We start from the raw sequence: 26,014 nt of genomic DNA on the forward strand, positions 1-26,014 counted from the left end.
AAATACACTTTCTATCCCTTTCTCTTCTTCTTCTGGTACCCCTATAATTTGGATATTGTTCTGTTTGGATTGGTCACACAGTTCCCTTAATATTCTGTCATTCTTGTAGATTCTTTTAAGAGATCATATTTTAAAATATTAGCTGATTTTCAAAATGTGTAGGATCCCTGAATTTCTGTCACTGGAGAACATTAAGTGCTCTTGGTCTCCCAAGAATCTTGGAGTTAAGTGTGTGACTGTCCCAGCCTTCGGGATGCATCTTTGGAGCCTGCAGGACAGTGATGAAGGACTGTGGGCTGCATGGGTTATCTCCGTGATGAAGGCTTGCCTTTTCTGCAAGTCAGGCAGATGAATCCTAGTGCACTTTTAGCCTCATATGCAAGGAAACTGTTTAATACAACTACTTATCTCCTGGCATGAAGTGAGTAAAAACAAGTGCTTATTTTCCAGTTGCCACTCATGTAAACTTGTAAAATTTCTCTGTGGTCTGGCAAATGTCCATGTTTATCTACAAGGCTATTTTGCAACCAGAGAATCTAAATGCGAATTATTATACTAAACTTAAATCGGTACTTCATGCTTACAGTTCTGTCTCCAAGTTATTCAGATGGAAGTAGGTGCTACACCAAGGAAGAGGAAAAGGCAGAATTTAGTAGACAAGGGTGGAGAAAGAGCAATACTGTCCTTTTAACCAATGCTTTTGGAGAGATATTTAAAGGAAAATCCACCAAAATGATGGCTTAATTGACAAGGAAAGTTAGCTTCACTCCATCCTCTCTGTTTACACATACTATTGTTTCAGTCTATGTTTTGTTTACTCTGGAAGGAAATATTTTACCCCCTCTGAGATAATTAATTTTCTGTCAGCTTTGCTGTTTATAAGGGAAACTGAGAAACTGTTAATTGAAATACAGAATGAGTCACTGTTTTCAGTAATTTTTGGCAGCATTCTAATTTGTATCAATCCCAGCCTAATTATTAGATTTTTTGGAAGTAGAGAGCATATTTGATTTTTCTCTTACTGAATTTTTTCTTCCTTTTTTAAATATATATGTGCTGCCTGACAAACATTATATAATTTATATCAACATGAGGTGAAATACCCATACTTTTGAAATACCAAGAGGTTTATTGTGTCACACTTGGCTCTTCACAGCAGCCCAATATTTAGAAAGCTCACAGAATGCAGCGTTCTTCCTTTCCTCATTCCCACCCCAAGCTTTGACTGAAAAATGTGATTCTTTGAAATACCTTTTAGCTGGTATTAAGCCACAGTATATGGCCTGTCACTAATGACATCACTGAAGTAAACTTCCCAGAAGGCATCAGGAAGAACTCATTTGGAAATCCAATTGACTGTCATTTGCAAAGGCAAGGCTCCTGCATTCCTGAGTAATTTGTTGTGCAAGCATTAATCACTGTGAACTCATTTGCTCCTAATGCAAACACACCACATTGTTCCACAGGAATTCTGTTCCAAATGATCCTTAATGTAGAGAATGGAAGCTGCTGACTGTGGGCAGGGTTAATAAAATCTGTCAGATCAATGGCCGGCATAATGGGACTGTTAATGATTCCTAATAAAAGTTGGATCTTCCTGGCTGTGGCAGAGGAAAGGTGGACAGATAGGCACATGGCTGTGCTGGGCAGACAGCCCCATCTCCTGCCTCCCGAGGCAGTATCTTGGTGAAAAGAGCATCCTGGTCGGAAACAGCATTGCCAGGGCTGCTGCATGGCCACGGCTGGGAGCATCGGCACCAGCTATGGGCTGCAGAGGGAGCACGGGGTGGCCACAGGGAGGCTCTGCTACCAGCGCCAGTTGCTTGCATGCCACAAGCCACGGTGCATCCAAGTGCTGGTGGGGTAGATAGCCTAGAACTTGCCACCCCACTCCACACTGGTCCACCACTGAGAGAGAGGATGACAATCACAATGAGAATAGTGATGGTCACCGTTCATGCTCACTGGACGCTCTCATGGGCCGTGGACTAAGCCTTTGCTTGACATGCACTTTTCCCAGTCCTCACAGCAGTACCTCTACCTATAATGCACACATATTTGTTGCGCATTTTATAACTGAGGAAGTTAAAGTTTGGTCAGATTCAGTAACCAGCCCAAGGTCAGATTTGAAGGCGTGTGCCTGTAAACACCATGCTCCCCTATCAGAGGAGAGACACAGAAGCAATAGCCTAAAATCAGCCGATGAAAGACACAGGGCCTGGCGGTGGGCCTAGAAGGTTTTCCATCAGTCCAGCCACCCAGTCAGTGTGTTCAGAACGAGCCCTGGAAAAGCCTGTAAAAGCTGTGCTTTGGCTCCAGTGCTGTTCCTCTAGGCTTTGCTACTCAGGTGTGAGAACCCAGGGCCTTTGCTCTGTGCCACCCAAATGTGATCTTGCTGGGCCCCGATCAGGGGACACCCTCCACTGAGGACTTGTTCCTTCTCATCCCACTGCTGCCCCTTCAAAACTTGTCACATATCTTGTCACCAGAGGGTTTGGCCTCCTGATTGCGCCCTAGCCAGCTCAGGTACAGCAAGAAGAAGCTACTGCCTCCTGGGGATGCCTCCGCGCACAAGAGAACAGCGCCCAGGGCTTCAGCAGGTTGGCTGGGCATGGGAGCACGGAGACATGGGCAACGTGACATGCCCAAGCTCCAGGGACTATTGCAACAGAGGGGCTGCTGCTGTTGCCTCAGGGCTCAGGAACAGGAATGGAGTGGAGCTTGCAGACAGAGGGCGCGGATGCCAGAGGCTGGCAGGAGCTCAGGCAGTCGGGGAGCAGGGAAGCGAGAGCTGTAAAGATAAAAAGCTTAAAATCCGAGCACTATTGGGAGCTTCCAAATGGTGGGATGGAAGCACGGAGCACGGCTGAGGGATACATATGAAAGGAAACTGCACACAGACCCAGTCACCCTTTCCACATCGGTCCCTGTCACTAAGAGAGGAGGACTCAGGAGTTTTCACACCTAGAAACACCACTATTCCTAAAGGTTGTTTACTTGATTTTGTCCCTAAAAATATCTAGAGTTAAGGTTTGAAAGATGTGAAGAAACATAGTTATGAAGAAGAGGGTGAAGCAGCGAGGAGGAAGAGAGCATAGAGTTTCGGGGGGGTGCCCACCACCACCCATCAGCAGGACAGTGGTGCAATGGGGAATGTAGAGATAGGCTAGACATGTTGTCTGGCACGGCAGAGCTTATGAATGCACATCGTAAGTGCTAGACTACATGGCACGGGATATGGATGCAGCAGGCATGAGTGAGAGAAATTAGCAAGAGGAAAATTCAGAGACAGCATCATGCGAGTTTGCGTCGACTGCAAAAAACGGAGATGTTATGGACACGGAAAGAAGATGCACTTCACACAGAGAGCTCCGGCATGAACCAGGCGTGAGGGTGAGAGCAAGCAGGCTGAGGGCAAAGGAGAAGGAAGGAAACTGCTTTGTTTTAGTGGAGGCCTGTGTGCGTGTGTGTGAGATTGTTCATGGTGTGCATGTGTATGTGTGTGAGTTTGTGTGTGTTTGGAAAGGGGAATAGCAGGTCATAAGCAGAACCAGAGAGGATGACAGAACATTACCAAAAGCCTTGATAGCCAGATAAGTGTTTGGGCCAGTATGGTAGGTAATAGGGAGCCTCTGTAGGTGTTTGGCAGCTAAGGAGCATAATCTAAGCCATGTTTTGGAAAGTTTCATCTGCTAGTTACATAAGAAGATAGATAGCAGGGGGACGAAAGAATTAGGGGCACGGTAGGCAGCCAGTGCACTGTGGCATTATGATCTGTTGTCTTCTCTTCTACAGCACACAATTGTATTTCCCCTCTCACTAATTGAGGTCATCCTCGGGCCGCACAGCTATCCACTGAAGAAGATAGGACTCAGCATACTGACTGCTTTTGGCATTGCTTATCTCAGCCGGTAAGAACTGCAGAAAGAAAATCACTTAGCTTTGTCATTCAAGACTCTGAGGGACATTCCAACAGAAGCATATTGTTCTGTAGCAATGCCTTTATCTTGGGTTAGCAGGGACTTAACCATCTTTAGACTTTCAGGTAAGAAAGATTCTTCTTGTTCAGTTTTAATAGTCCTGGTACCACATAGATACACAGGTGTGGGTGAACACAGGCAGCAAGTCATGAATTTCTCTCTGTTACAAAGAATTCATCATGTCGAAGCTATGCATTACGTTCCCCAAGAAAATGTTGATTTTTGGTTCCACTGGCATTTAAAATGTCTGAATGACTGAATGATTCAAGGCATCTAGCTATATTCCATCTAAACAGGCATTTAATGGATTGAGCATGCTAGGTTCAGTCCATTCCTGCTTCCTGCATGATGATGGGCTTATTTGCTTCAACATCTGGCACAAGGGCTCCTAGAGGGCATTGGGGCGATTGCCCCAGGGTTGCAGAAGCACGTAGCTGGAGGCAATGGAGATAAATAGTTGGCCTAGATCTCATCGTTCAACCACTTGGCAACACTCAGTCTCAGAAGTGCTGCCCAGTGATCTGTAATCAAGGGAAAGTGCTTGGCCTTCCACGCAGTGACTAGAACACCTCCTTCCTGTTCTGGAGGCTTCTCACCCATTACCATGCTCCTGCCCTACTGAAAGGGGCTTGCCAAGCATATTACCCGCAGATTGGAAGCTCACTACAATGTTCTTCCTCTGGCATAGGCTCACATGAGCTCCTCCTGTCTGGCAATCTGACTAATGTCCCCCATCCCTATGTGGGTGACTTTAATTCAGTGCAGCTATCTGCCAGACAGAGGCCAGAAAGAGAGCCCACTGCCAAGGACTGGGGCTCTAGAAGTGCCTGTTTCCTGGGCTTCTCCCGCCTTTGTCTTACAGCCAGGAACCTCAGTGCTCAGAAGTCAGGCGATCTTCCCTCCCAGCTTTCCCTCCCTTTTATCAAAGTATGGTCCTCTTAACCTCTCTGCCTCTTCCCTGAATGCTCAAAGTCTTTCTTGCTTCTCATGGCTTCAAAAAGCACTATGTCCATAAATCTACCCCGAGACTCTGCTGAGTTCTGTGCTGTTCTCCAGCCTGGGGCCTTTGCATTTAAAAAGGATACTTTTAGAGAATAGGGCTTAACTTGGGGCCTACTGGTGGGTGAGGTCTCGGGCATTGTGTTGAGATGGATTCTGAGACCCAAGAAAAATGAGTTTTGGTATCATTTAGAAATATTACCAATAGCGTGGACCAGCGAGTAGTAGGGTGTGTGCTGTGTATTTGCCATCTCTGGCTTAACCCAAAGGGATAAATCCCTAAAGATGGAATATCTGGCACCTGAGGTGGGGTAAGACAATATACACATAAAGGCATTTTTCTCTGCTGTATCGCGTGGAGAAGCAGGGTAAGCTGTGCGATTCTGCATATGAATTTCCATCCCCTTTTGCTGTTGTTAGACTTAAATCTGGTTAAGTCTTTCTTGCCAAGTACCACTTTTGGAGTTCATATATAAGGTAGCACTTCTGAACTATTAACTTTTCCTACCCAGCAACATAGAGGTTGATGAGTCCTCACGTCTAGCCCTTGCTCTTTTATCTTCAGAGACCAAGAAGATAAAAGGGCACCTAAGGCCACTGGTTGATGGACTGATAAGAAGCAGTGGTGAGAAGGGCTTGGCTTGTTGGGGCACAGCCATATGTTCAGACCATGCAGGCGATTGGGGGTTGGGGAACGAGGTGCAATAGAATGGGGGCCAGGTGTGAGCACCTATCTGTCCATTCAATTATTCACCAGTGCCAGTCACTGCGCTCCGACGTGAGGATACACCGATACACAAGATGCCACGCTGCCCATAGGGGCTGTGTCGGGGAGAGGATAGTGCAAGAGAGCGGAAGACAGGGTGATGAGACTTTAACCGGGTACACACAGGCTCTGTGGGCACCGGGCATGGATGCAGAGGGCTGGCTTCTTAAGGGAATTGATGTCTAAGCTGAGACCCAAAGAATGAGCAGGACCAAGTCCAAAGAAACATGGAAAAGACTTTTGGGCAGAGGGAAGAGCATCTGTGAAGGGCTGGAGGAGCTGAGGTATGGCTGGATGGGGAAACAACTAGATCCTGAGTCACATTGATCAGCCTGGACTTCTCAGCAGAGGGATTTCCCACAGGAAAGTTTTAAGCAGAGGAGTGCAGTGGTACAGCTCATGTAAGAAAGGTGACTGTGCTTTCTGTGTTGAAATTAAAGAGGAACAAGAAGGGGAGACCAGTTGCTGCCATTTGTGGTAACTCAGGAGAATTGATGTTATCCAGCTAATGACAGTATCAGTCAATCTTCAAATAGTATCAGAGAGAGTGGGTGGTGGAAGGTGACTTGGAGACCAGCCAGCAGTGGGGACCTGAAGCCTCGGTGGGTCAAATGACATGCTCAGAATCACACGGCTGGGACCTTAACCGAAGTCTCCGATTTCCAAATCCAGTCCTTTCTCTGCTGTATTCGCATGGCCAGGTGTTTGGTCAGCTCCCTGTTTGTGCAGAACACTCTGCTAAATGCTGGAGGGGTGGGCAGGCAGAAAAGCCTCCCCTTGTTTCGGCAGTGGAGCAGCTGCTGTGCTGTCCTTGTTCCTGGCATTGGACGTTGGGGTGATGCAGTGGAGCAAGTGGAGGAAGGCCTGGGGCCATCACCAGCAGGACTGTGACTGGGTGGCCCAGTGGGGAGCTGACGTGTTCAGGATTCGGACTTCCTTCTCATTAATGAAGTACTAAGTCAGCATTTGGTCCATTAGGACCCATTGCTGCCAGAATGAAGCAAATCCACCTGCATGCAGGCCTTTCATGCGGGTCCTCTGACTGAGCTTCCCCACCTCTACCTCTACCCCCACAGGGGAGCGCAGACTCTGCTGCTTATGGACTCAACCCTTGCTCAATGCTCTAGAGTCCATGGCTCTCATGGCCACGGATGGCCGCCAGCAAGGTCCACAGCTGTGGCTATCCATGGAGATGTTTCCGGGAAGTGGCTGTGGGCCAGCTGTTAGGTGTGATAGTTTGGATGGTCAAATAGGGAAATGGCAGAGCAAGAATGAGCCAAAGGATGTGGGCTCAGGCCAGAGAGAGCGTGAGAAACACACATGAGTCAGAAAAACAGCAATAACACTGAGCTGGAGAGGCATTTCACTGCTGAAGTCATGTTACAATGACCTAAAAATAGCCTCTCAGACTGTGGGGACTGCCTCCTATGTGGCACTTGCTTTTCATTATTTTTCAGATTGCAAAATTGGAGGACTGGCCTGTAAGTGGGAAAATAAAGCTTTGCCAAGTAGTAACAACTGTAAATCTTCCATTTCCTTTGGATTGCATTAGTCACCTGCAAATACGGTAGTTCACAAAATCCTGCCTTCTCTCCCTCTCAGAAACAGTTCACTTGGCTGGCTCGCTCACTCTGCGAGGCAGGGGCAAGGAGCAGAAAAACGGAGACCTCCCTGCCGCTGGCTCCTATTCATTCCTTTGTGGAACAAATATTTCCCTCAACACCAGGTTGATCCTGCTGGGAAAGGCACAGTTAGACAAGGCCGAGCCCCAGCCTTCAGGGGCTTTGCACTTAACTAGTGGAGATGAGCTGTGATCACAAATCATAAGAACACAAGATGGGAAGTGATAAAGGGCCAGGGCAAGTCCAAGGAGCCTGGGAACACAGGGGAAGCAGGTATGTCTGGCTGGGCAGTGCAGGAAGGGCTGCATGAACAATGGGCTGGGGCTGGGCTCTGAAGAATGGCTGGATTGGAATCCCCAAAAATGGGAGAAACTGAACAAATGGCAGGATGCAAAGGCCAAAAGGGGTCAGATCAAGTGGGAGCAATGGCAAGCAGCTCGCTGCAGCTGGATTTACTAGTGAAAGAGACTAATAGGAACGCTTTCTGGAGATGCCCGCTCATCAAGGCTTGCAGATGGCAGATGAGTGAAAGTCGGACACAATATACAGAGTGTGAAATTTGTGTGCTGCTGCTGTTTGCTTCCATGACATGAAGGTGGGAAGAATTAGTAACACAGCCAGAGAGAGAACTGCATTTTAAAACGGCTTTCTTGCCAATCATGCTTAAAATGGATAAGAGCGGCATGGCCTAGAAAGCAAAACAAAATAAAAACAAATGGAAATAAAAGTATTTCCAGAATATCTTATCATCTGATTTCATCACAATGTCTTCTTCACCATGGCTATGCCATGGTTCCAGCGCTCAGAGCACTCTCCTACCAGCTGCAGGCAATGCAGTTCTCCAAGACCTCCATCTCTGAAGCGTCCTAATAATCCAGTGAGTGCACACACATTCCCCTGCTCTACACTTACCCCCCACATGCATCTCCCCAGAGATCGTAAAGGTGCAATGCCTAGCCTCTTGGCCCTGACATCTCTACCCAGCTCAGCTTTAAAGTTATCATGCCGATCCCACCGCTGGCAGTGCCAACCTGCTGTTGCCCATCATCCCCTGTGCTTCCTAGCCATGGTGACAGGCCTGGCTGGCCTGGAGCACACCACCTCCTTGCTCTTGGTAGACCAGAAATCTGCGGATTCCATAGGTGTGTCTGCAAGTGTGTTAACTATTGCATACTCAGTGCAGGCATTGTACACACATTCAGCTATAACCCACCCTTGGGGAGATATTTGTAAAGTCATTTCTCAATAGCAGCTCCTATGAGGCAAGAGAGAGGACTCCTTTTTTCTGTGCTAGACTCACTCAGGTGAGGTCCCACAGCAAAACTGCCTGATCCTGCTGGGAAATTCTAAATTTCCTCCTCTTAATTCTTGTACCCATTTACACACTCTCACGCATATAGACATCTTACCCCTGGAACACAATAAAAACCAGCAGAGCGCTGCCCTACGCTGAGCTCCGAGCTCAGTCACCTTGCTATTCCCGCATCAAAAGTGTGCCCTTACTGCCACGAGTCCATTATGGTGAATTCCCTCCCAGGGGCACCATTACCCTTTCCTGAAATATGACCTCTTTCTGGGAACTTCTAGATGCACCATAGTTTTATAACCTTGAATCTTAGGACCAGAATCTCAGCCCTATTTTCTACAGAAGGACTCCTTAGCCCTCATGTAAATTAACATCTGAAAAGAAATATTCAGATGCCACACAACTCCCCTTATTGTCAACATGTGGAGTCCAGGCCTGCCAGGATGCAAACTGAGAAGGGCTGGAGGTGGGGAACTAGGAGAGGAAATGGTAATCTATACTTCCCATCCTTCCTGCCCAACCCCAGCTCCTGCTCAGCCAAAATACCTGTTCACAGAAATTAGAAATAATAACAGCCAGAAGCTGTGCAGTCAGGGACATACCTGAGCCACATCATTAAAGTAACAGAATGGGCACTGTGGATTAATTGGCATGTAGCAGGCAAATGAGAAGGAAAACCCAAGGGTAATTCTAAGAATTTAAGGCCATTGACGAGGAAAACAGGGATTCCAGTACAGATGAAGAGAAGTGAGGAAAGAAATTATTTTAGGTATAAGTAAAAAATTCAGTTTAAAATCTCATATCTGCATCTCATTCCAAAAACTTCTGGTGTAATTGGTTTAGGATATGTCCTGAGCACCAGAATTTTTAAAGCCCTCAAGGCAATTCTAATGTTCAGCCAAGGTTGAGAATCACTCACCTTGAAGAGCTTCCATTTGGAAATTCAGACCTGGCCTTTTCAAGAGAGGTGGGACCTTGGACACCCAGGAAGTGAGCCATCCAGGTGGGATGGGACGGCTATAGAGAGAAAGAGGAGAGAAGTGGCAAGTGTGTGCTGGGGAAATGCCCTCATCTGAGGGACAGGAAGGAAAAGGGGTCAGCAAAACTGCAAAGACTGGTCAGATAGTAGAAAACCAGGCATGTCCCAGAACCTCATGGTCCCTGAAGCGGGGAGGAAGTTCTGAGCCAGAGGGGGTTTTCCAGGGAGGGGTGGGCAGCAGTTTAAATGCCATGAAGAGGTTGCCATCCCAACAGCTCTGGTTATTGCTGATTTTTCCAACATCTTGGCAAACTATTTACCTAATACTTCACCTTCACAATTTCTCTTCAGTCTATTTATTTATTTATTTACTTTCTTATTCATTGCTTTACCTAAAATTGATTTGTAAGGAAATCATAATAGGAATTTTTTAAAGGATAGCAGAGATTCACAACTTAATATTAAAAACCAGATTTAATTTCTGTAGGTGTTAAAGCCAGAGGATGTTTTTAATAAGTCATCATTCATACTTGATTAGTAGGAAGCCTGAGAAGGCAGGTGAACTGGGTGTGACTAGGGGGTGGGTTTCAAAGGCAGCAAAAGCTCACGTCCCACCTAAGGAATCACCAGGTCCCATACTCTCTCAGGGACATTTTCTTTGTAGGAAGTCTCCTGCTAACTTGGTGGATACATTTGTAAAATATAAACACAGGTTGTGCTTGCCTCCTGGTATCAGAAGCTACCATTACTCTCTCACATGTCTGTGTATGAAGGTGGTATGAAAATACGGGGCTAGAAGATCCTTTTATTCTGTTTATTCTGCTGGTGTAGAAAGATATGTCATGAGAGTCAACACTTTAAGAAATATATGCCTAATGCCCACAAAAGCCCTGGTTATCTTCTAATCTCTAACTCATAGACTTCCACTATTTATTTCCCTACTGATAACATGAAAAAATACAAATTTCATGATAATCATTGAATACCACAAGATTTAGGATGAAGAGATGATAAGAAATGAATTCCTGTTTACCAGTTTGTGCCTGGCAAGCTAGACTCATGTAGATTCACAAAGTAGGCAGTTCCAGAGAACACAGAGTTTTGTGCTGTGAACTGACGGTCAGAATTACTGGCCTCTTCAAAGTGTTAATAAAGTGGGCATCAGATTAACTACAGTTTGGAGGGCCACTGGGTACATTTTCCAGTTTTCAGAGGCTGCCGAGTTCTTGGTGGGTCAGGAAGCAGATTGCTGCCTACAGCGGCTGCAGAGAATAGCAGTGAAAGACAACTACAGGGGCTGCGTTCACTCACGAAAATAAAGAACTTGCCATGTTCCCAGCATGTGGAAAATGGAAGTGCGTGATAGATTCCTTCCCTCTCCCATTTCAGGATAGTGAGAAAGATTGTCAGATGAGCAACAAGAGTAAGTGAAAGGTAAGGGCAGCATATGGCCTAAGAACCTAACCAAACGGTTACAGGACATCAAGGAGATCTCTTCTAGAGAAATTGACTCTTAAGCTGAGACTTGAAGATGAGTACAATTCAGCCAGGAACAGAGCAGGGATCAGTGTGGCCCAGGAAGCAAACAGGTCACGGGTGTTCCTAGCAGAGACACAGCATGGGTGAAGCAGCACAGGGTCCACATGGATGGACTGCAGACCTGAGGGGCCCTGGCTGTGGGGGACAGTGCAAGGCGGGGTGAAGGAGCTGGGGTATTTCCTAAAGCCTTAGGGATCACTGGAGGCAGGGAGGGAGCCCATGGACAGATTTCAGTTTTCGAAAGATGGACAGTGTCCTCTGGTGTGGAAAGCAGATTGCAGGGAGCAAAAGCACAGACAAGGCGAAGGAGCCTGGACTGAGCTCAGGAAATGAGTGCAAGGCCCTGGGAAACATTAACTAGGACTTCCCGGCGCTGGGCTCTGACGTGGGGGTCAGGGAAGCGCTGTCGCTGACTGGGGTAGAGGACACCGACAGATTCAGTCATGGGCCTGCTGTGTCTTTCCTTCCTTTTCTCTCTCTCTTTCCTTTTAACATACATCTAGGCAAGCCGTAAGGAAGTGATGCCACCTGAGTTTGACCATCTCCTCGCTCAGGCCTGTTGACTGCCCTCCATACCATACACGCAACCTTGCCTGAGATTCTATTTGTATTTTCATTTCTTTTCTCACTGGCAGCACACCTCTAACTTTCTTTGTACTTTCTCTGGGAAAGTACAGATTCATTCGCTTACTCAGGAACTTCCCTTTATGAAGCCTTGCACTGAAACAAAAGTGAAGCCAATAAATGGAAATTTTCCAAGCCTCTGGGGGAATGTCCTTATTTGTGGACTATCTTATATAATGTGCATGGGAACTGGGAAGCCCTGATTTCCAGGATGTAAGTAAACAAAGTGAACTAAATGCAGCAGCTCGTCTGGCATGTGTTCGCAGAGCTCTTTGTTGACTCCAGACTCCTAGGCTGAGCTGCCTGGGGACATCTACTCTCTGTGCCTTACACTTTCTCTGGCCTGTCATCAGGAGCAGCCAGGCAGGAAAGCAGTGCCAAGGGGATCCTGCTAATGACCCATCCAGCATCTCAAAGAACCCAGTATTGGTAACAGTGATAATGTAGGGCAGTAAAATTTGCCACCCCAAATGTGTCCCTTTGGCATGTGGGTTATTTTAAGCTGATTGTTTTCAAGACACAGAAGGCTCAGACCTTAATAACAGGTGACCTTCCCCGTAAGTTCCTAAAAAGAACCTAAATACAGGCCCTGCTCCAGGAAGGGAGCTATCTCCATAGATAACTATATTATAATATGAACTAGGGGTGGTAGATGGGAAGGAACCTAGCAGTCTGTGGGTGGAAATTCCTCTCACTGATCTGTGGTGTCTCTGTGGCCTAGCAAGCATTTGTTTACTAAGCATTTATTCCTTTTCCTCTTCCTGTGAATAGTCTTCCTTCCCTTTCAAGGCCTAGACCCCTACCCACTTCTCCTTAGCTCTTGAGAGCATCTAAGTCTCAACTGCCTGACTGCCCATGGGTCTCAGATTCTTCGGGATCCCCTTTACGTGTGTAACTAAATGTGATTTTCTCCTGTCTGCCTCATGTCAATTTAAATCTTAGACCTGCCTAAAGAACCTTGAAGGGTAGAGGAAAATTCCTCCTCAAGAATAATTTTTATTATTTTTTTCAGTCTAGTAAAGTTTTGGTTAACATGAGAAGAGCATCTAGACAAGTCTGAGACAGCAGAGAGACACTAGTAGGGCCAGTAGGGCGACCAATGGTCAATCCTAGATTTGTCTGAGTCTTAGAGTGAGGCCGCTTTAAAATATTTCTTAATTTTGGCAAAATACACATAACAAAATTTACCATTTCAGCCATTTATAATTGTACAATTCTATGGCATCAAGTACATTCACATTGCTGAAACTCTGTCCCCATCAAGCATGAAGTCCCTATTCCCCTCGTCCCAGGGCTCTGACAGCCACAATTCTACTTTGTGTCTTTACGAATCTATGGCTCTATGTACCTCATCTAAACAGAATCATATAATATCTGTCCTTTTGTGACTGGCTAATTAAATTAACATAATATCCCCAATGTTTATTCATGTTGTAGCCATGTGTCAGAATGTTCTTTTTGAAGCTGAATAATATTCCATTGTGTGTGTCTGCCACATTTTACTCATCTGTTCATCCATAGACAGACACTGGAGTTGCTTCCATGTTTGAGGTATTGTGAATAATGCTGCTATGAATATAGGTATGACTTTTTAACTCCTTACTTTTGATGCTTTTGTGTATAAGCCTAGAAGTGGAATTGCTGGATCGTATCATAATTCTATGTTTAATTTTTTGAGGTACTGACACACTGTTTTTCATAGAAATTGTATTATTTTACATAACCATCAATAGTGCCCAAGAGTTCCAATTGCTCCCCGTCTTCTCCAACACTTGATATTCTCTGTTTTTCATGTTATTAGGAGCCATTCTAATAGGTGTGAGGTGATACCTTATTGTAGTTCTGATTTGCATTTCCCTAATAATTAGTGCTGCTTAATATCTCTTCAAGTTTTTGTTGTCCGTTTATATGTCTTCTTTGGAGAAATATGAGTTCAAGTTCTTTGTCCATTTTTAATTGGGTTGCTTGCTTTTTTGACTTGTAGTTTTTATGTATTCTAGGTATAAATCCCTTATCAGATATATGATTTGCTAATATTCTTCCCATACCCCCAGGTTGCCACTCACTCCACTGATTGTGTCCTTTGATGTACAAGGATGGCCCCTTAAATTTCACACCACAGACGCCTCCCTTGCCTCACCACTAGGCCTGGCCCTGAGTTTGCACAAGCATTTGCTTAAACTTAATGTCTTTGAAGCAACCAAGATCACACTTGGGTTTCTGAAAGCTTTTAATTAAGCACAGAATTTCATTCTTCCATCTGTATTCCCTTTATAACCTGGGGTATCGAATTTGAATGCTGCTTCTGAAGCATAACCTAGTCTATCCTAATTGTTACAAGAGATGAGGAGCCTCTGAGAAAGGTGGCTGAGAAATCTCCCACTGCGCCATCCCTCTGAAGAGACATGCTTCTTAACTCTTACTTGTAAATAAGCATAAACTAACTTAAGTGATTACAATATTCCAGGCACTGTTCTATTTTACATCACCCTTAATACTGACAACAGCTTTGGAAGATGCATGCTATTTGCACCCCCACGTTACACATGAGGGCAGGAGGACAGAAATGTTGAATAAATTTCTGAAGGTAACATGGTGAACAGGTGACAGAACTAGGATTTGAATGACAAAAGCCTGGTTCCAGGTTTTGTCCTGTCCACCAATTATAAACTGTAGCTGATACGTCATCTTCCCCTTATTTAATGTTTAAAGTTATTTAAGATTTTGGCATCTTTCAGAGTAGTTGGTTTCCAACAAACTGCATTTTTAGGTTCCACTTAGACATCACAGCTCTCTCCTGGCGCGCCTTCTCCTCCTCCCAGCTTACAGGAGGGGCTTGTACTTCATCCTCCCATTTGCTAGATCTGAGCTTCCTACCAACCGATCCATTCCTCCTTCCCACCCTAGCCATGCGGTATCTGTGAGCTGAAATCAGGCCGACAGGTAAACCCCAGGGGTACTGTTTTGGAGCATTAATGCTTGATCTCTGCCCTCTTACCACAAGAGACTGGGAGAGCTGATGAAAAGCCAACCTGACTCTTAGGTACAGAAAAGCAAACCCCGCCTCTCCGGGGGTAGGAGTAATTCATGTTTGCCCACACCCTCTTTGGCTGAAGTTGTGTTGAATTTCTCCCATATTCTTTCACCAACATTGAATTTTAATGGATTAGGTAAAACAGGGAAGCCACGCCCATGGAATAGGATGTCTCATTGAATCAAGTCTATTTATCCAGGCAAGACTCCCTCCTGTGTCTTTGTAGAATACCTCAGCTGTCCACAGGCATCCCCCATTGCTCCTTTTCATCTGCCTGGGCTCCAGGACCCCACTGATCTTAAGGATAACACGGCCTCCCCCCACCATCCCCAGCTGTCCTAATCACTGTGGCTTGTCATTTTCCACAGGGTCCTATGGATCTACTCTGAGACGGGCACGTGGGCATATCCTGTATTTGGCAAACTCAGCCCGGCGGGTCTCGCAGTTTTCTTCTCCCTCATCTACCTCCTTGCTGCTGGCAGCTACCTACTTGGAGAGAAGCTCAACCACTGGAAATGGGGTCAGTTCATTTCCCTTTTACCTACAGAGCCATGTCTTCCTTTCCTTCTCTCCACTCCTCCAGGTAACGGGAGGAACGGCTCCCAAGCAGGTCAGTGATGCTTAATGTCTCTGTCCAAGGGACTCGAGCAGTTGCTGCCAAAGTAGGCAGAGGGAACGTCTGGGGGAAGCTTGCACTTCGTCAAAGGACCGCATCAAACTATCTGCCCTCCTCCCCCAAACAGCACCTCTTTTAACTTTAAGGCTGAAAATAATCTCTTTAGAGAGCTCAGTACACAGAAAGCAAAGTGTTGCCCTCCCCAGCATGAAAAACATGGACTCAGGGACCCCCTCTTTTCACTGAGACATTGAAGGATACAAGTCGTAACCGCCGAGGTTTCTTTTTGAAGGAAGTGGGTCCAGAAGACCTCTTAGTTCCCTCCCTGGCAGTGCCCTCCCCCGCAGTGCCTTACCCAGCTGTGCCCTCCCCGGCAGTGACTTCCCAGCAGTGCCTTCCTTCCCCAGCAGTGCCCTCCCTGGCAGTGCCCTCCCCAGCAGTGCCCTCCCCGGCTGTGCCCTCCCTGGCAGTGCCCTCCCCGGCAGTGCCCTCCCCGGCTGTGCCCTCCCTGGCAGTGCCCTCCCCAGCTGTGCCCTCCCCAGCAGTGCCCTCCCCGGCTGTGCCCTCTCCAGCAGTGCCCTCCCCGACAAGTTCCCACCTTCTCGTCTTAGGTTCCTTCCCAACCTTTAGCAAAACATTTACTGGAGAAAATCACATCCTGTACTTGAGATTAGAGCTCCCATTTGCACAGGGTGTTGGAAAATGCAAATATGTCAGTAAAGTAAGCTTTCTAATTATAGGTGGGTGGAAGCATGTTGAGTCTTTATAAGAAAAAATAATCTTAACTTTGATTATTTTAAAATGGAGGATTGTATTCTCCTCCTTGCTGCTCTCACCCTCCCCAGCCTCAAAATATTACTGTGTTGGAAAAGGAACCACCAAAAAATCAGGTTCACCCCCAAAATGAAAACACCCATGATTTTGTCCTACCTCAGAAGTATAGGAGCTCTACCCTGATTTTGTATATAAGAAAAAGCAAGAGCCACCTTCAGTCCCCACATCACACGCCCACATGCCATTCTGTTCTATCAAAATAGAAATGGCAGAAGTGGCATCTTCAGCCCAATCTATGAACTGGTGTGAAAACATAAGCCTGTGTATGAAAAAAAAAAAGGTTTCAGAAGGTTCAGTACAAGAGTGTATATTTCTGAGAAGAGATTAAGATCCTGCAGAAATAAGCGTGCCACTTGGCTTTTTTGCATGTTTTCTGCTTTTGGACAAGTTAACTGGGTGAAAAAGTCTCAAAGGCAATATCCTCCTTGATCGCAAACCCTTAAAAAATGGAACACTAAAAATTACTCCCCAAATCAGGATTCCAAACCACAGGAAATTATCCAGGAAAAATAATGTATTGACATTTCAGATGTGTTGATATTTAATTCAAACTAGTTTTGGCTCCTTGAAGTTCCCTTGAAGATTTTTGATGCCTTCCCCAAATCTATATGTAAAAAAAAAAAAGAAAAAACACAAGAAAGGAAGAAAAGGAGCAAACTAATCCATTTGAAATTTGGCAGATGTGGCACATGCAGAGAAAAGCTTAAATACTCAGAGATTAGAGAACAATAATGTTTTAAATCAACTGTATCAAGTTCAAAAATGAATAATGTTTACATTCTGCGGTGACTTTTCAACATCCATTGAATTATAAACAAAATTTTACCTACATTTAATATTATTGAGATTACTATTTTCAACACAAAGCTGCTTACCCAGCTTCATTAGTTAAGCACTGTATGCAGTTCTTCACTATGATTAGGTCCCAATGAGCAAATAGGCTGGCGTCCACATGTGGGGCCTCATTTCCATTGTACATACGTAAACGTTCATGTGAGTTCTGAGAGAGGCCACTCTAAGTGGCTACATGTCTCTCTCCTCTGTCTAGAGTTTTAACTCCCTAAGAAGACAATGGGAGAAAAAGACCCATACAGCATCAGAATAGGATCATGAATGTGTCAATTCTGTACAGGTCTTAATCATAAATGGTCTAATAACATTAAAAAAGAAGTTAGATCACTTAAAATTCCAATGGCTGTTTACACTTTCAAACTGCCTAAAACTAAGCTGAGCTAGTGAACACGTTCTCCCGTGTCCTACTTCGCTTTAAACACTTTAAGCCCACCTTGATTTACAGATGAAAACGCAATCCCTGGAATGACACACGGGACTCGGTGCCCCAGGCCTGCCCTTGCGTTTGCTGTCCTTGTGAATGTGCGCCCCGCGGCAGACTGCTCGTTTTCCCTACACGTTGGTGTTGCTCTGTCATGGCCTCTGGCTCTCGCACCCTGTCCTTGGCTGTCTCACACCCACTCATTCATTTCAACACACTTCTCCCAGGAAGCCTTCCCGGGTCTGCCCAGAGATTTGGTTTTCCATTAGACGCTGAGTTTGGTGAGGGTTATGAGTGTGTCTTATGCACCTTTGAAATCCCCATTTCCATGAGCTTACCCAAGGATCAATCAAGGCAGAGAGGATATCCAAGGGCTCCTCACTCTAGGCATTAAATGCAACTTGGTATAAAATGGTTCTGGAGATAATCAGCTAAGGTTGGAGATTGAAGTATTAGACGGGGAGTTTAAGGTGCACTGGAGGACGATGCTATGGTACAATAGTTGGAGAGTTTTTGAAAAAGAGACACATTTTAGGGCAGGCCAAATGGAACAGGGAGATGGACACTGGAATAGGAATCAAGGAAACTAAGGGATGTTCCTCACCTGGCCACAAAACAACCATGTAATTTGTGTCAATACACTTCAAAGCTTTAGAGATTCGATAACCTCTAAACAGGGTGGCCACATATATCCATTTGCCTAGGACAGTCCTGGTTAGTGCCTGCTATGCCAGTGTGCAGATAGTTCAGCCTCTTTAAGACTTGAACAATTGAGTGGTCCCTCTATCTGTGAGCACCTCTCCAAACCTTCTGTTCTGGAACTGGGGAAGCATGCAAGTAGCCGTCCATCTGTCCAAATCCAGGGCTTCCGTACCCTCCCACCTCCTTCTGCAGCCTGAGCTTCCTTGGATGAGAGCAGAAATGCAAAGGAGGGCTTAGGTGATGCAGAGGAAGGCAGTGCTCAGGAGGAAAGGTCTGTGCCGCACTGCCGGGCTTCCTACCTCAGTTCTACCACTTGCAGACCTGTGACACTGGGCAGGACACTCAGTGTCTTTATGGTCCAGTTTCTCTTACACAACATGGAAACAATACTATCCTCCTCCCAGGATCCTAAATCACTTGCGAAGTATTCAGTGCCTAGAATGGGACCTGGCACATGGGTTAGTTATTCTTGCTGTTAATTTCATACTCCCCAGGCAAAACCCAGTCACCTCCTTTTCCTTGTGGGCTTTCCAATCCCCCTGTTTGATTTGATGCCTATGTTTCTACTTTCCCCAGCTGAAGGCAATTGAAAGTAGCAACCACGTAATCACATGTAAATGGACAGAGATGGTGTGGTCCCTGAACAACGTATAGAGGGAAATAGGACGTCAGGCTAATGGAGGCTAGAATTAATTGGAATCTCTGCTTCTGAAATCCTGAGACATGGTGTGGCCTGTTGGGGAGTCACCAGCCAAGTACCGAATGGTTGACAAATATCAGCCAAGACCCACCCGTTAAGCAGGTATTTCTCTAGCAAGTAGTTCTCAACCTTGAATGGAGAGTTTAAAAAATCATAATTCCCTCGCTCACCCAGACCAATTAAATACATACCTCAGGGTATAGGTACATACCATGGGAATTTTTTAAAGCTCCCCAGGTATTTCAGTTTACAGTCAGGGTCAAGAGCCACTGTTACAGAGTAGCACTTCTCAAACTGACATGTGCCTCCGAATCTTGTTAAAGTGAGGATCTTGTGAAATTGTAGATTGTCACTCAGTAGATTAGGGGTACAGCTTGGGATTCTGCCCTTCTAGTGTGTGTCCCGGGAACAGTGAGGCTGCTGGTGTGAGCACAAGGCCTTCTATGCTGCAGGACCCTGGACTCCGGCAGGTTTGACAGTTACACCTGCAAGCATCCTTGTCCAGCACGGCGCTCTCCCTAGGTGGCTGCTGGCTGAGAAGGGTGTCAGTAGTGACGGCCACAGCTGCTGAATGTCTTCTGCTTTCTACCTCCTTGTGTGCCCTGTCAACGGGAGAACACGAAGAAGAGAGAGGAGGTCAGGAATAGGAAGTGATACCAGTAATCAAATGTGAACGGAGAGTGTGTGACGTCCTCCAGTAGTATGGAGATGCAGCGAGCTGGCCTATGTACCAGGAAGACAAATGCTGGCAGCCACAGGAAGGCCCTGCTGGTTTAAGAAGATGCTGTGGTTCACAAAGCTCTCATGATGTTCCAGAGCACCACCCTGTCTGACTTCCTGTCACTGTCTTACCCCGTGCCCTCTGTGGGCTTTTAAGTGTCACGGGACAGAGGGCTGATGAACACGGAGTCAGCCATTGGAACCAGATACCCACTGGGAGATTCCATTTCTACTTGTTCGGCAGACTTAGGTGGGACAGTGACTTCAAAAAAGTGGTCGAAGCAGGCCAGGGGAAGCAGTCTGTGGCAGATCACGGTATGCTTGGCCACCGTGTCTGAATCTGCAGGGATGCCCCACACAGAAGGCTCCCACCCTGAGTGGGAGAGGGAGCCATCAGAGGCCTAGGATAGGGTCCCTTATCTGTCATTTAAATCCTCAGTTTTCTTTTCTTTTTTTTTCGTTTTCTTGATAACACACAAGGATTCGCACATCAGGATACAATGGACACAAGTCCAGCAGGAAGAGAAAACCAACCCATGAGATACATCAGGCAAAGTAAGGGCTAAGCGCCTCCAAGCCAGAATGGCAGGACCTCCTATATGTAGGTGTGGCTGGAGAGGCAGTCAGCTTACCCATGTCCCACGACCCCTCTCCTCATGTTCCCGAGGGGCACATGCTGGGAGTCAGGCTATCCTTTGTCAGATTCCAAGACCATAAGTCCTTTTCTTCTAAGGAGAGTTCATAAGCTAAAAGTTCCAGTCTCACCAAGAGACCTGGTGTCTGTGCCTTGGACAGAATGACACTGAAACCTTCCTTTAATACTATTTTCGGTAGACCAGATTTTTTTAATAGGTGATTTTATTGTTGAAAGCTGTGTATCAGTCATCTAACCTCTCTCTTGGGTTTTGTCCATGAACACATTTATTATGTTCCTTCTGTCTTGCTTATTGACCCCGATCATTCCAGAAGGAAAGAATGTTGAGACGACTCCCCATGTATGTCTGAAGCATGGTCCACTGGGCAGCACTTAGTAAACAATGAACCACGTCTCCTTGCTTGGCCTAACCGCCTCTCCTTCAGCCCGCATGGTGCACGCTCTGCATGACTGCCTCTCCCTCTTTCTTGGTCTCTCTGCCCTCAGGGTTTCTCCAGCCAGAACCTTAGCTCCATCTCCTTCCTGCGGCTTCTACACTGAGACTCACACTTATCAATGCTTAAGCCTCATTCTTCTCACACCTGCTACCCCCCCAGGCATCTGCCTTCTCACCTATTTCCAAGCCAATCTGCTGTAACCAGGCAAATGTTCTTCATATTTGCATTTCGGAGTCTAGCAGGAGCTTCTGTCATCATAGATACATAGGTGTAAATCTTTCTGAATAGTGTGTATTTACTCATGCTGTGCTCTGACTATTGGAATAGTAAGGTATATAATTACCTATGGTATCCATACTGATGTTGAGTCAAAGAATGGTTCCTTTACCATGCCTGCAGAAAACATTTGGATCTTGCATAAGATGAACATTTGATGTTCAGCCTAAAATATCTCCTTGGTACAATCTAGCAGACAAAGAAAGGACTGAAATGAGTCGCGGTGGACCTAACTTCCTAAGTGCCAACTAGAAGACATTCCACTGGGCAAAACTCCCTTGAATGGAGAAAAGAGTGATAACAAATAACCCCATTTCCCAATCAGAGTTTGAAATCCTTTTTGTGAATTTTGTTTGGGTAAGATCATTTGATCTATTAGTGAGTCAACAGCCCCCTTATCTCTAGCCATGCTCTATGGGAGCATGGTCAGAGATAAATTCTGAAGACTCAGAGAAACCTAGAGACTGTTGAGCTCTGTGAGAGCTCAGGACATAGGCCCGACCAGCACCTGCTAGAAACAAAAAGACAAATATGATTTCTGTGGTGCTCACACTAGGTAAGTACCTACAGAATGAAATGACCGTTGATGCTCCGCACAGACAAACCTGCGGACAGCGCCTTCTCTAATACAGTGCTAGGCAGGTGGGAATTTCTTAGTGCTCCATCCAGCTGCTTGATTTTGGATGTGGGGAGGTGGATCTGGCAGAAGAAGCCACCTGCTGTCCTCCCCCAAATGGTCTTCCTGCCACTCCTCTGCTCCTAGGCTGCTTCTCTCTCAGCCTTTGTGTTCTGCTGTACCCCTTAAATGGAGGGGTCTCTAGTCCTCAGCACCTGGGGTTGAAGGAGGGAGGTTATGACTGCAATCAGACTCGAGGGGCTGGGGGCTGGTAAACAGCAATGATAAAGAAAGTATTAGGACCCTTCACAGTGATTGCAGGGAAACAAATCTGAGAAGTTTATATTGAACATGCTCTTGGACATGAGGGATTAATGTGTTATTTAGCTGAAAAATGTTTCATTAAAGGCCCAAACTGCATGTGTCAGAAAAGAGAAGGTATTGTGTTTGTACCTATAGACCTAATATAGAGAAGGCCAAGTGGGGAGGAGAAAATTCACATCAAAAATGAAAAATAAGTGGAAGCATAAATGAAAAACAATCTGGAGTCTATCAGGCTGGAGAAATTAGGAAGGCTTTGCTGGAGTGACTGGGGGCAGTCTGGATCGATGAGGAGAAGAAGAAAAAGGGAGAAGACTGTCCTTTAAGTGCTGAGAGACATGAATACAAAGATGGCCACAAAGGCTGTGTGGTGAGGAGCTGGCTATCCCAGAAAATCAGTGTGATAAGGGAGACTTCAAGCCATCATCAGTCACTAAGGCCTCTGAGGAGGGGACTTCTAGCAAAATATAGGGAGTAGAAGATATTTAGTGTTTACTGCTAAGGACGTAACAGATGGAGGAGGCAGGGTTTGAAGGGTGACACATGGAAGTGCAGTGACAATACTGCTACAGAGCTAACAAGGCTCTCACTTCCAGAATGGACCAGAAAAGAAAAGTTTTCAAAGTAGGATTGATAACATTTAGCAACAGGCAGGAAGGATGATGCATTAATGAAGGTTTAGTAATTATAAAACTTATGCAAAAATTTATGATCAGACTGTATGGAGTTACCAACCCATTGGCTGATCCAAGTCAGAATCTAATACTGTAATTTCAATAGAATAAAGCCCATCTATGAGTTTACTAAAACTGAATCAATATGCTAATACTTTTCCATCCAGGCTGTAAGCTGATTCTGTGAGATTCGTGGAATGACCCCTATTAGGTGAACATCCAGTCTTCTGTTTCCTCTGCTTGCGGTGGTCTCTTCACCTCCATCTGCAAAGTCTTAAAGTTTGTTGATGGATTGTGTACAGCCTGCAAACATGTGGCCAGAAGCAATAGTAATCCTGTTAGGTGTGCAGAGCCACGTGAAGGCGAGTGTGAGCTGGCTACTGTGAGCAGGTACCCATTGGAGACAACAGAGTTGCCTCTCGCCCTGCAGTAGTGGTTGTAAGCTTTCAGAGCCCCTTCAGGTGTGTGTTCTTGCCTTGGGAAAAGTGTCCTTGACTTTCCACTGACTCAAGTCAGGGTGAATGTCTAGCACCACAAAAATATCTGTTAGGGAAACCCAGAAGTCTGATACGTCTCTCTCTCTTCTTGTTTGTACAGGTGACAAGAAGCAGCTGAGGGAGAAGAGGAACTAATTATATGCTATTTTCCAAAGGCTAAAGATGAAGAAAATAAGAGAATTTCTTCCTTCCTTCCTTCCTTCCTTTCTGGTGCAGATTCGTGGTGGTGCAACATAGGAAGGTAGAAAGGACTCGGAGTGGTATTTAAATTTAATAATATGGTGATGAAGGTAGCTTAATTTGAGGACTCGTGGTTTTTTGAGGGGTTAACTGGACATGCGTTTAACACCTCCTGCTGTCTCAGAATTTTTCACCTTTGGTCAAAATCTGGCCAAAGGCCAAAGAAACTCACATAAACTAGTTGTTAGAGAATGTCTGAGAGCAAAGAGAACTCATGGTCATCTCAGCACTTCATGTGACCGATGAAGATGCTGAAGGCCCAGGTGAGAAGTCACGTGCAGACGGCCAGAGAGTTAGTGTGTAACCAGGACAACAGCTTTTGTCTCCCAGATCTTCTAACTCCCAGTCCTGTGCTATTCTTGAATAATCCCAAATTTCTTCCAAACAAGCATTTTCATAAACTAGTTATTTTAATGACTCGCTCATCCATTTTTTCCCTCATGACCTAGATAGCTTCAGATGAAGTTGTCTACCTGGTATGAGAGAAAATTAATTGGGACAATGAGAAAGTAAGTTGTAAAAATTATTGTGAGCAAGCATTTGAGGCAGGTATAAACACTGAACGTAGTGATATTGTCAAAATCTCTTCTGTTCAAATATTGATTAACTCATCAAATAAATACACATTTTTCTCAGGGAATACTCTGCATAGAAAGTGATACGATCATGAGGCTGCTGAGATTGCTTTGGCACAAAGAACTTTGTCAAGTTAATTTATGGTTTAACAAAGCTGATTGTCAGGTGATTAACAAGGAACCCTGCTTTGATTTTCGTGGTAGATTTTCCTGGGTCTTTAATTACAGGCACATTTTGTGAAGAACACAGATGACAGGTGTCTAGTGGTGGGCAAACATATTGGTGTCTGTTGGTGTGTCACTGGGTCCCTGGGGGTCAGTGTGTGGGTGTGGTGGGCACTGGACTAATTGTACTTGGACTTCCCAACTTAACATTGTACAGGAGCAATTTGGTGAAAATGGGTAAAATTTGGTAAAAACTGTCCCTGAGACCAAATTAAACCTTGGTTGCTGCATGACGGGCCGCTGTGAAATAACTACCCCACATCAGAAAAACCAAGAGCCACCTTGAAGTGTTAAGGAAAAAGGCAGAATAGCCCGGTAGGGCAAGCAGTCCAAGAGAAGAGAGGGACAGACACCAAGAAACCTCACCCGTCTCTCCTCCGGTCTACTGGTATCTAGACATGAGCCTCCAGTCCCTTTGGACCGAGCTGGGAACACCACCTCTTTCCCTATACCTGCCGCTTCTGGACTGCTCTGCACGCCTGGTCTCAGCAGGAGCCCAGAGCTGTTGTCACAATGGAAAATCCCTGAATGTAAAGCCTGCGGGGGATCGCCTCAAGTTTCCACACCCCAGAGATGACTCGCGCTGCATACTTCTCAGAGTCATAGTTAGCTCTTGGCTGGGATGAGCCTGCAGATTTCTATTTGTGGCTTCACTGTCCCTGGGACCAAATTAAACCTTGATTGCCGCATAACTGGTCACCAGGCGGGATCTCTTCAAAGCCCAGACACACCTCAGCACCATTTCCCTCTGAGGACACACCGAAGCACATAGCACTTCCTTGGTGCCGGTGTCTCTTAAGAAAGCTGCAGAGGCTTATAGAACACCTGTGATCAACACTGATTAAACATTTATTAAACGATATGTGGTATTTGCTGCCTACGCAGACTGTGTTAAGTCTTTAATGGTTAGAAAACAACAATACAAGCCAAATGATGAGATAACCAGCAATAACATTTGTATAGTGTCATGTAATTTACAACCACGTTCACCTCCATGATCTCATTTTATTCCTACAAAACTCTTATGAGTAGAAAATGTATTATGTCCTCATTTTAGAAATGAGCAATACGAGTTTCTGATATTAGTGTGCTGATAAATGTCTAAAAACTAACTTTCTGGAGAAGAAGATAATTGAGGGCCCTCATTTATAGTGGTGCCCATTTCTATGGTGTTAACACCCCACTGTGACCTTTTTCAAGCTACCAACAAGCCCCTGAATGCAGAGTTGGGAAGAGATACGCACAACCACTTGACCCTCGGGAACCTGTACAGTCTGGACCCAGCACACCATTGGGTTCACAGGAGGGAAGCGACTCGTCCACGGTGACACAGATGGTTGATTCCTGAGCCCTCCTTCCTCCCTCTGTATTACAGAGCAAAGCAGTAATTAGCCATCCAAAGAGTAGTCATCCATTTTAAAAAGCAAAATATGGCTGTACATATGGACAAAAGAAGGTGGTCAGGGGACCCCCACCTGGTGAAGTCTCATCCTTATAAGCAGAGGGAAGAGTCACACCACAGCTCATGGCCTGGCCCACAGCTGAGCTAATGCTCTGGAGTTGCTGTCTCACATGTGACACCGGTTGTGAATTTTGGGAGAAGACTTACATTGTTTGTCTAAACAATCCATAGCCCCATCTTCCCCCAAAAAGGGTCATACCTTCCTCAGGCTACTTTCAGCTCCTCTGCACCTGCTCACAATAACCACCTTAACTGGAAGTCATTTCCATGCACCGTGTCCCCAAACACACTGCGCCTGCATGCGGGGAGCGGGAGGGGCTGAAGGTGGAGCGGGGAGGCCGG

The 26,014-nt window shown here is 45.7% G+C and overlaps 1 protein-coding gene across 1 annotated transcript in view; it reads left to right on the forward strand.

The window, feature by feature from the left end:
• Positions 1–25,070, forward strand: part of ADTRP (androgen dependent TFPI regulating protein) — an 85,840-nt gene extending 60,770 nt beyond the window's left edge. Inside the window, 3 exon segments of the mRNA XM_073224301.1 lie at positions 3,796–3,911; positions 15,218–15,369; positions 23,271–25,070. Coding sequence (XP_073080402.1) covers positions 3,796–3,911; positions 15,218–15,369; positions 23,271–23,305 — 303 coding nt within the window. The 3' untranslated portion in view covers positions 23,306–25,070.
• Positions 25,071–26,014: the final 944 nt, after the last annotated feature.

This window comes from Manis javanica, chromosome 16, assembly GCF_040802235.1.
Source record: "Manis javanica isolate MJ-LG chromosome 16, MJ_LKY, whole genome shotgun sequence".
NCBI classification, from domain to species: domain Eukaryota; kingdom Metazoa; phylum Chordata; class Mammalia; order Pholidota; family Manidae; genus Manis; species Manis javanica.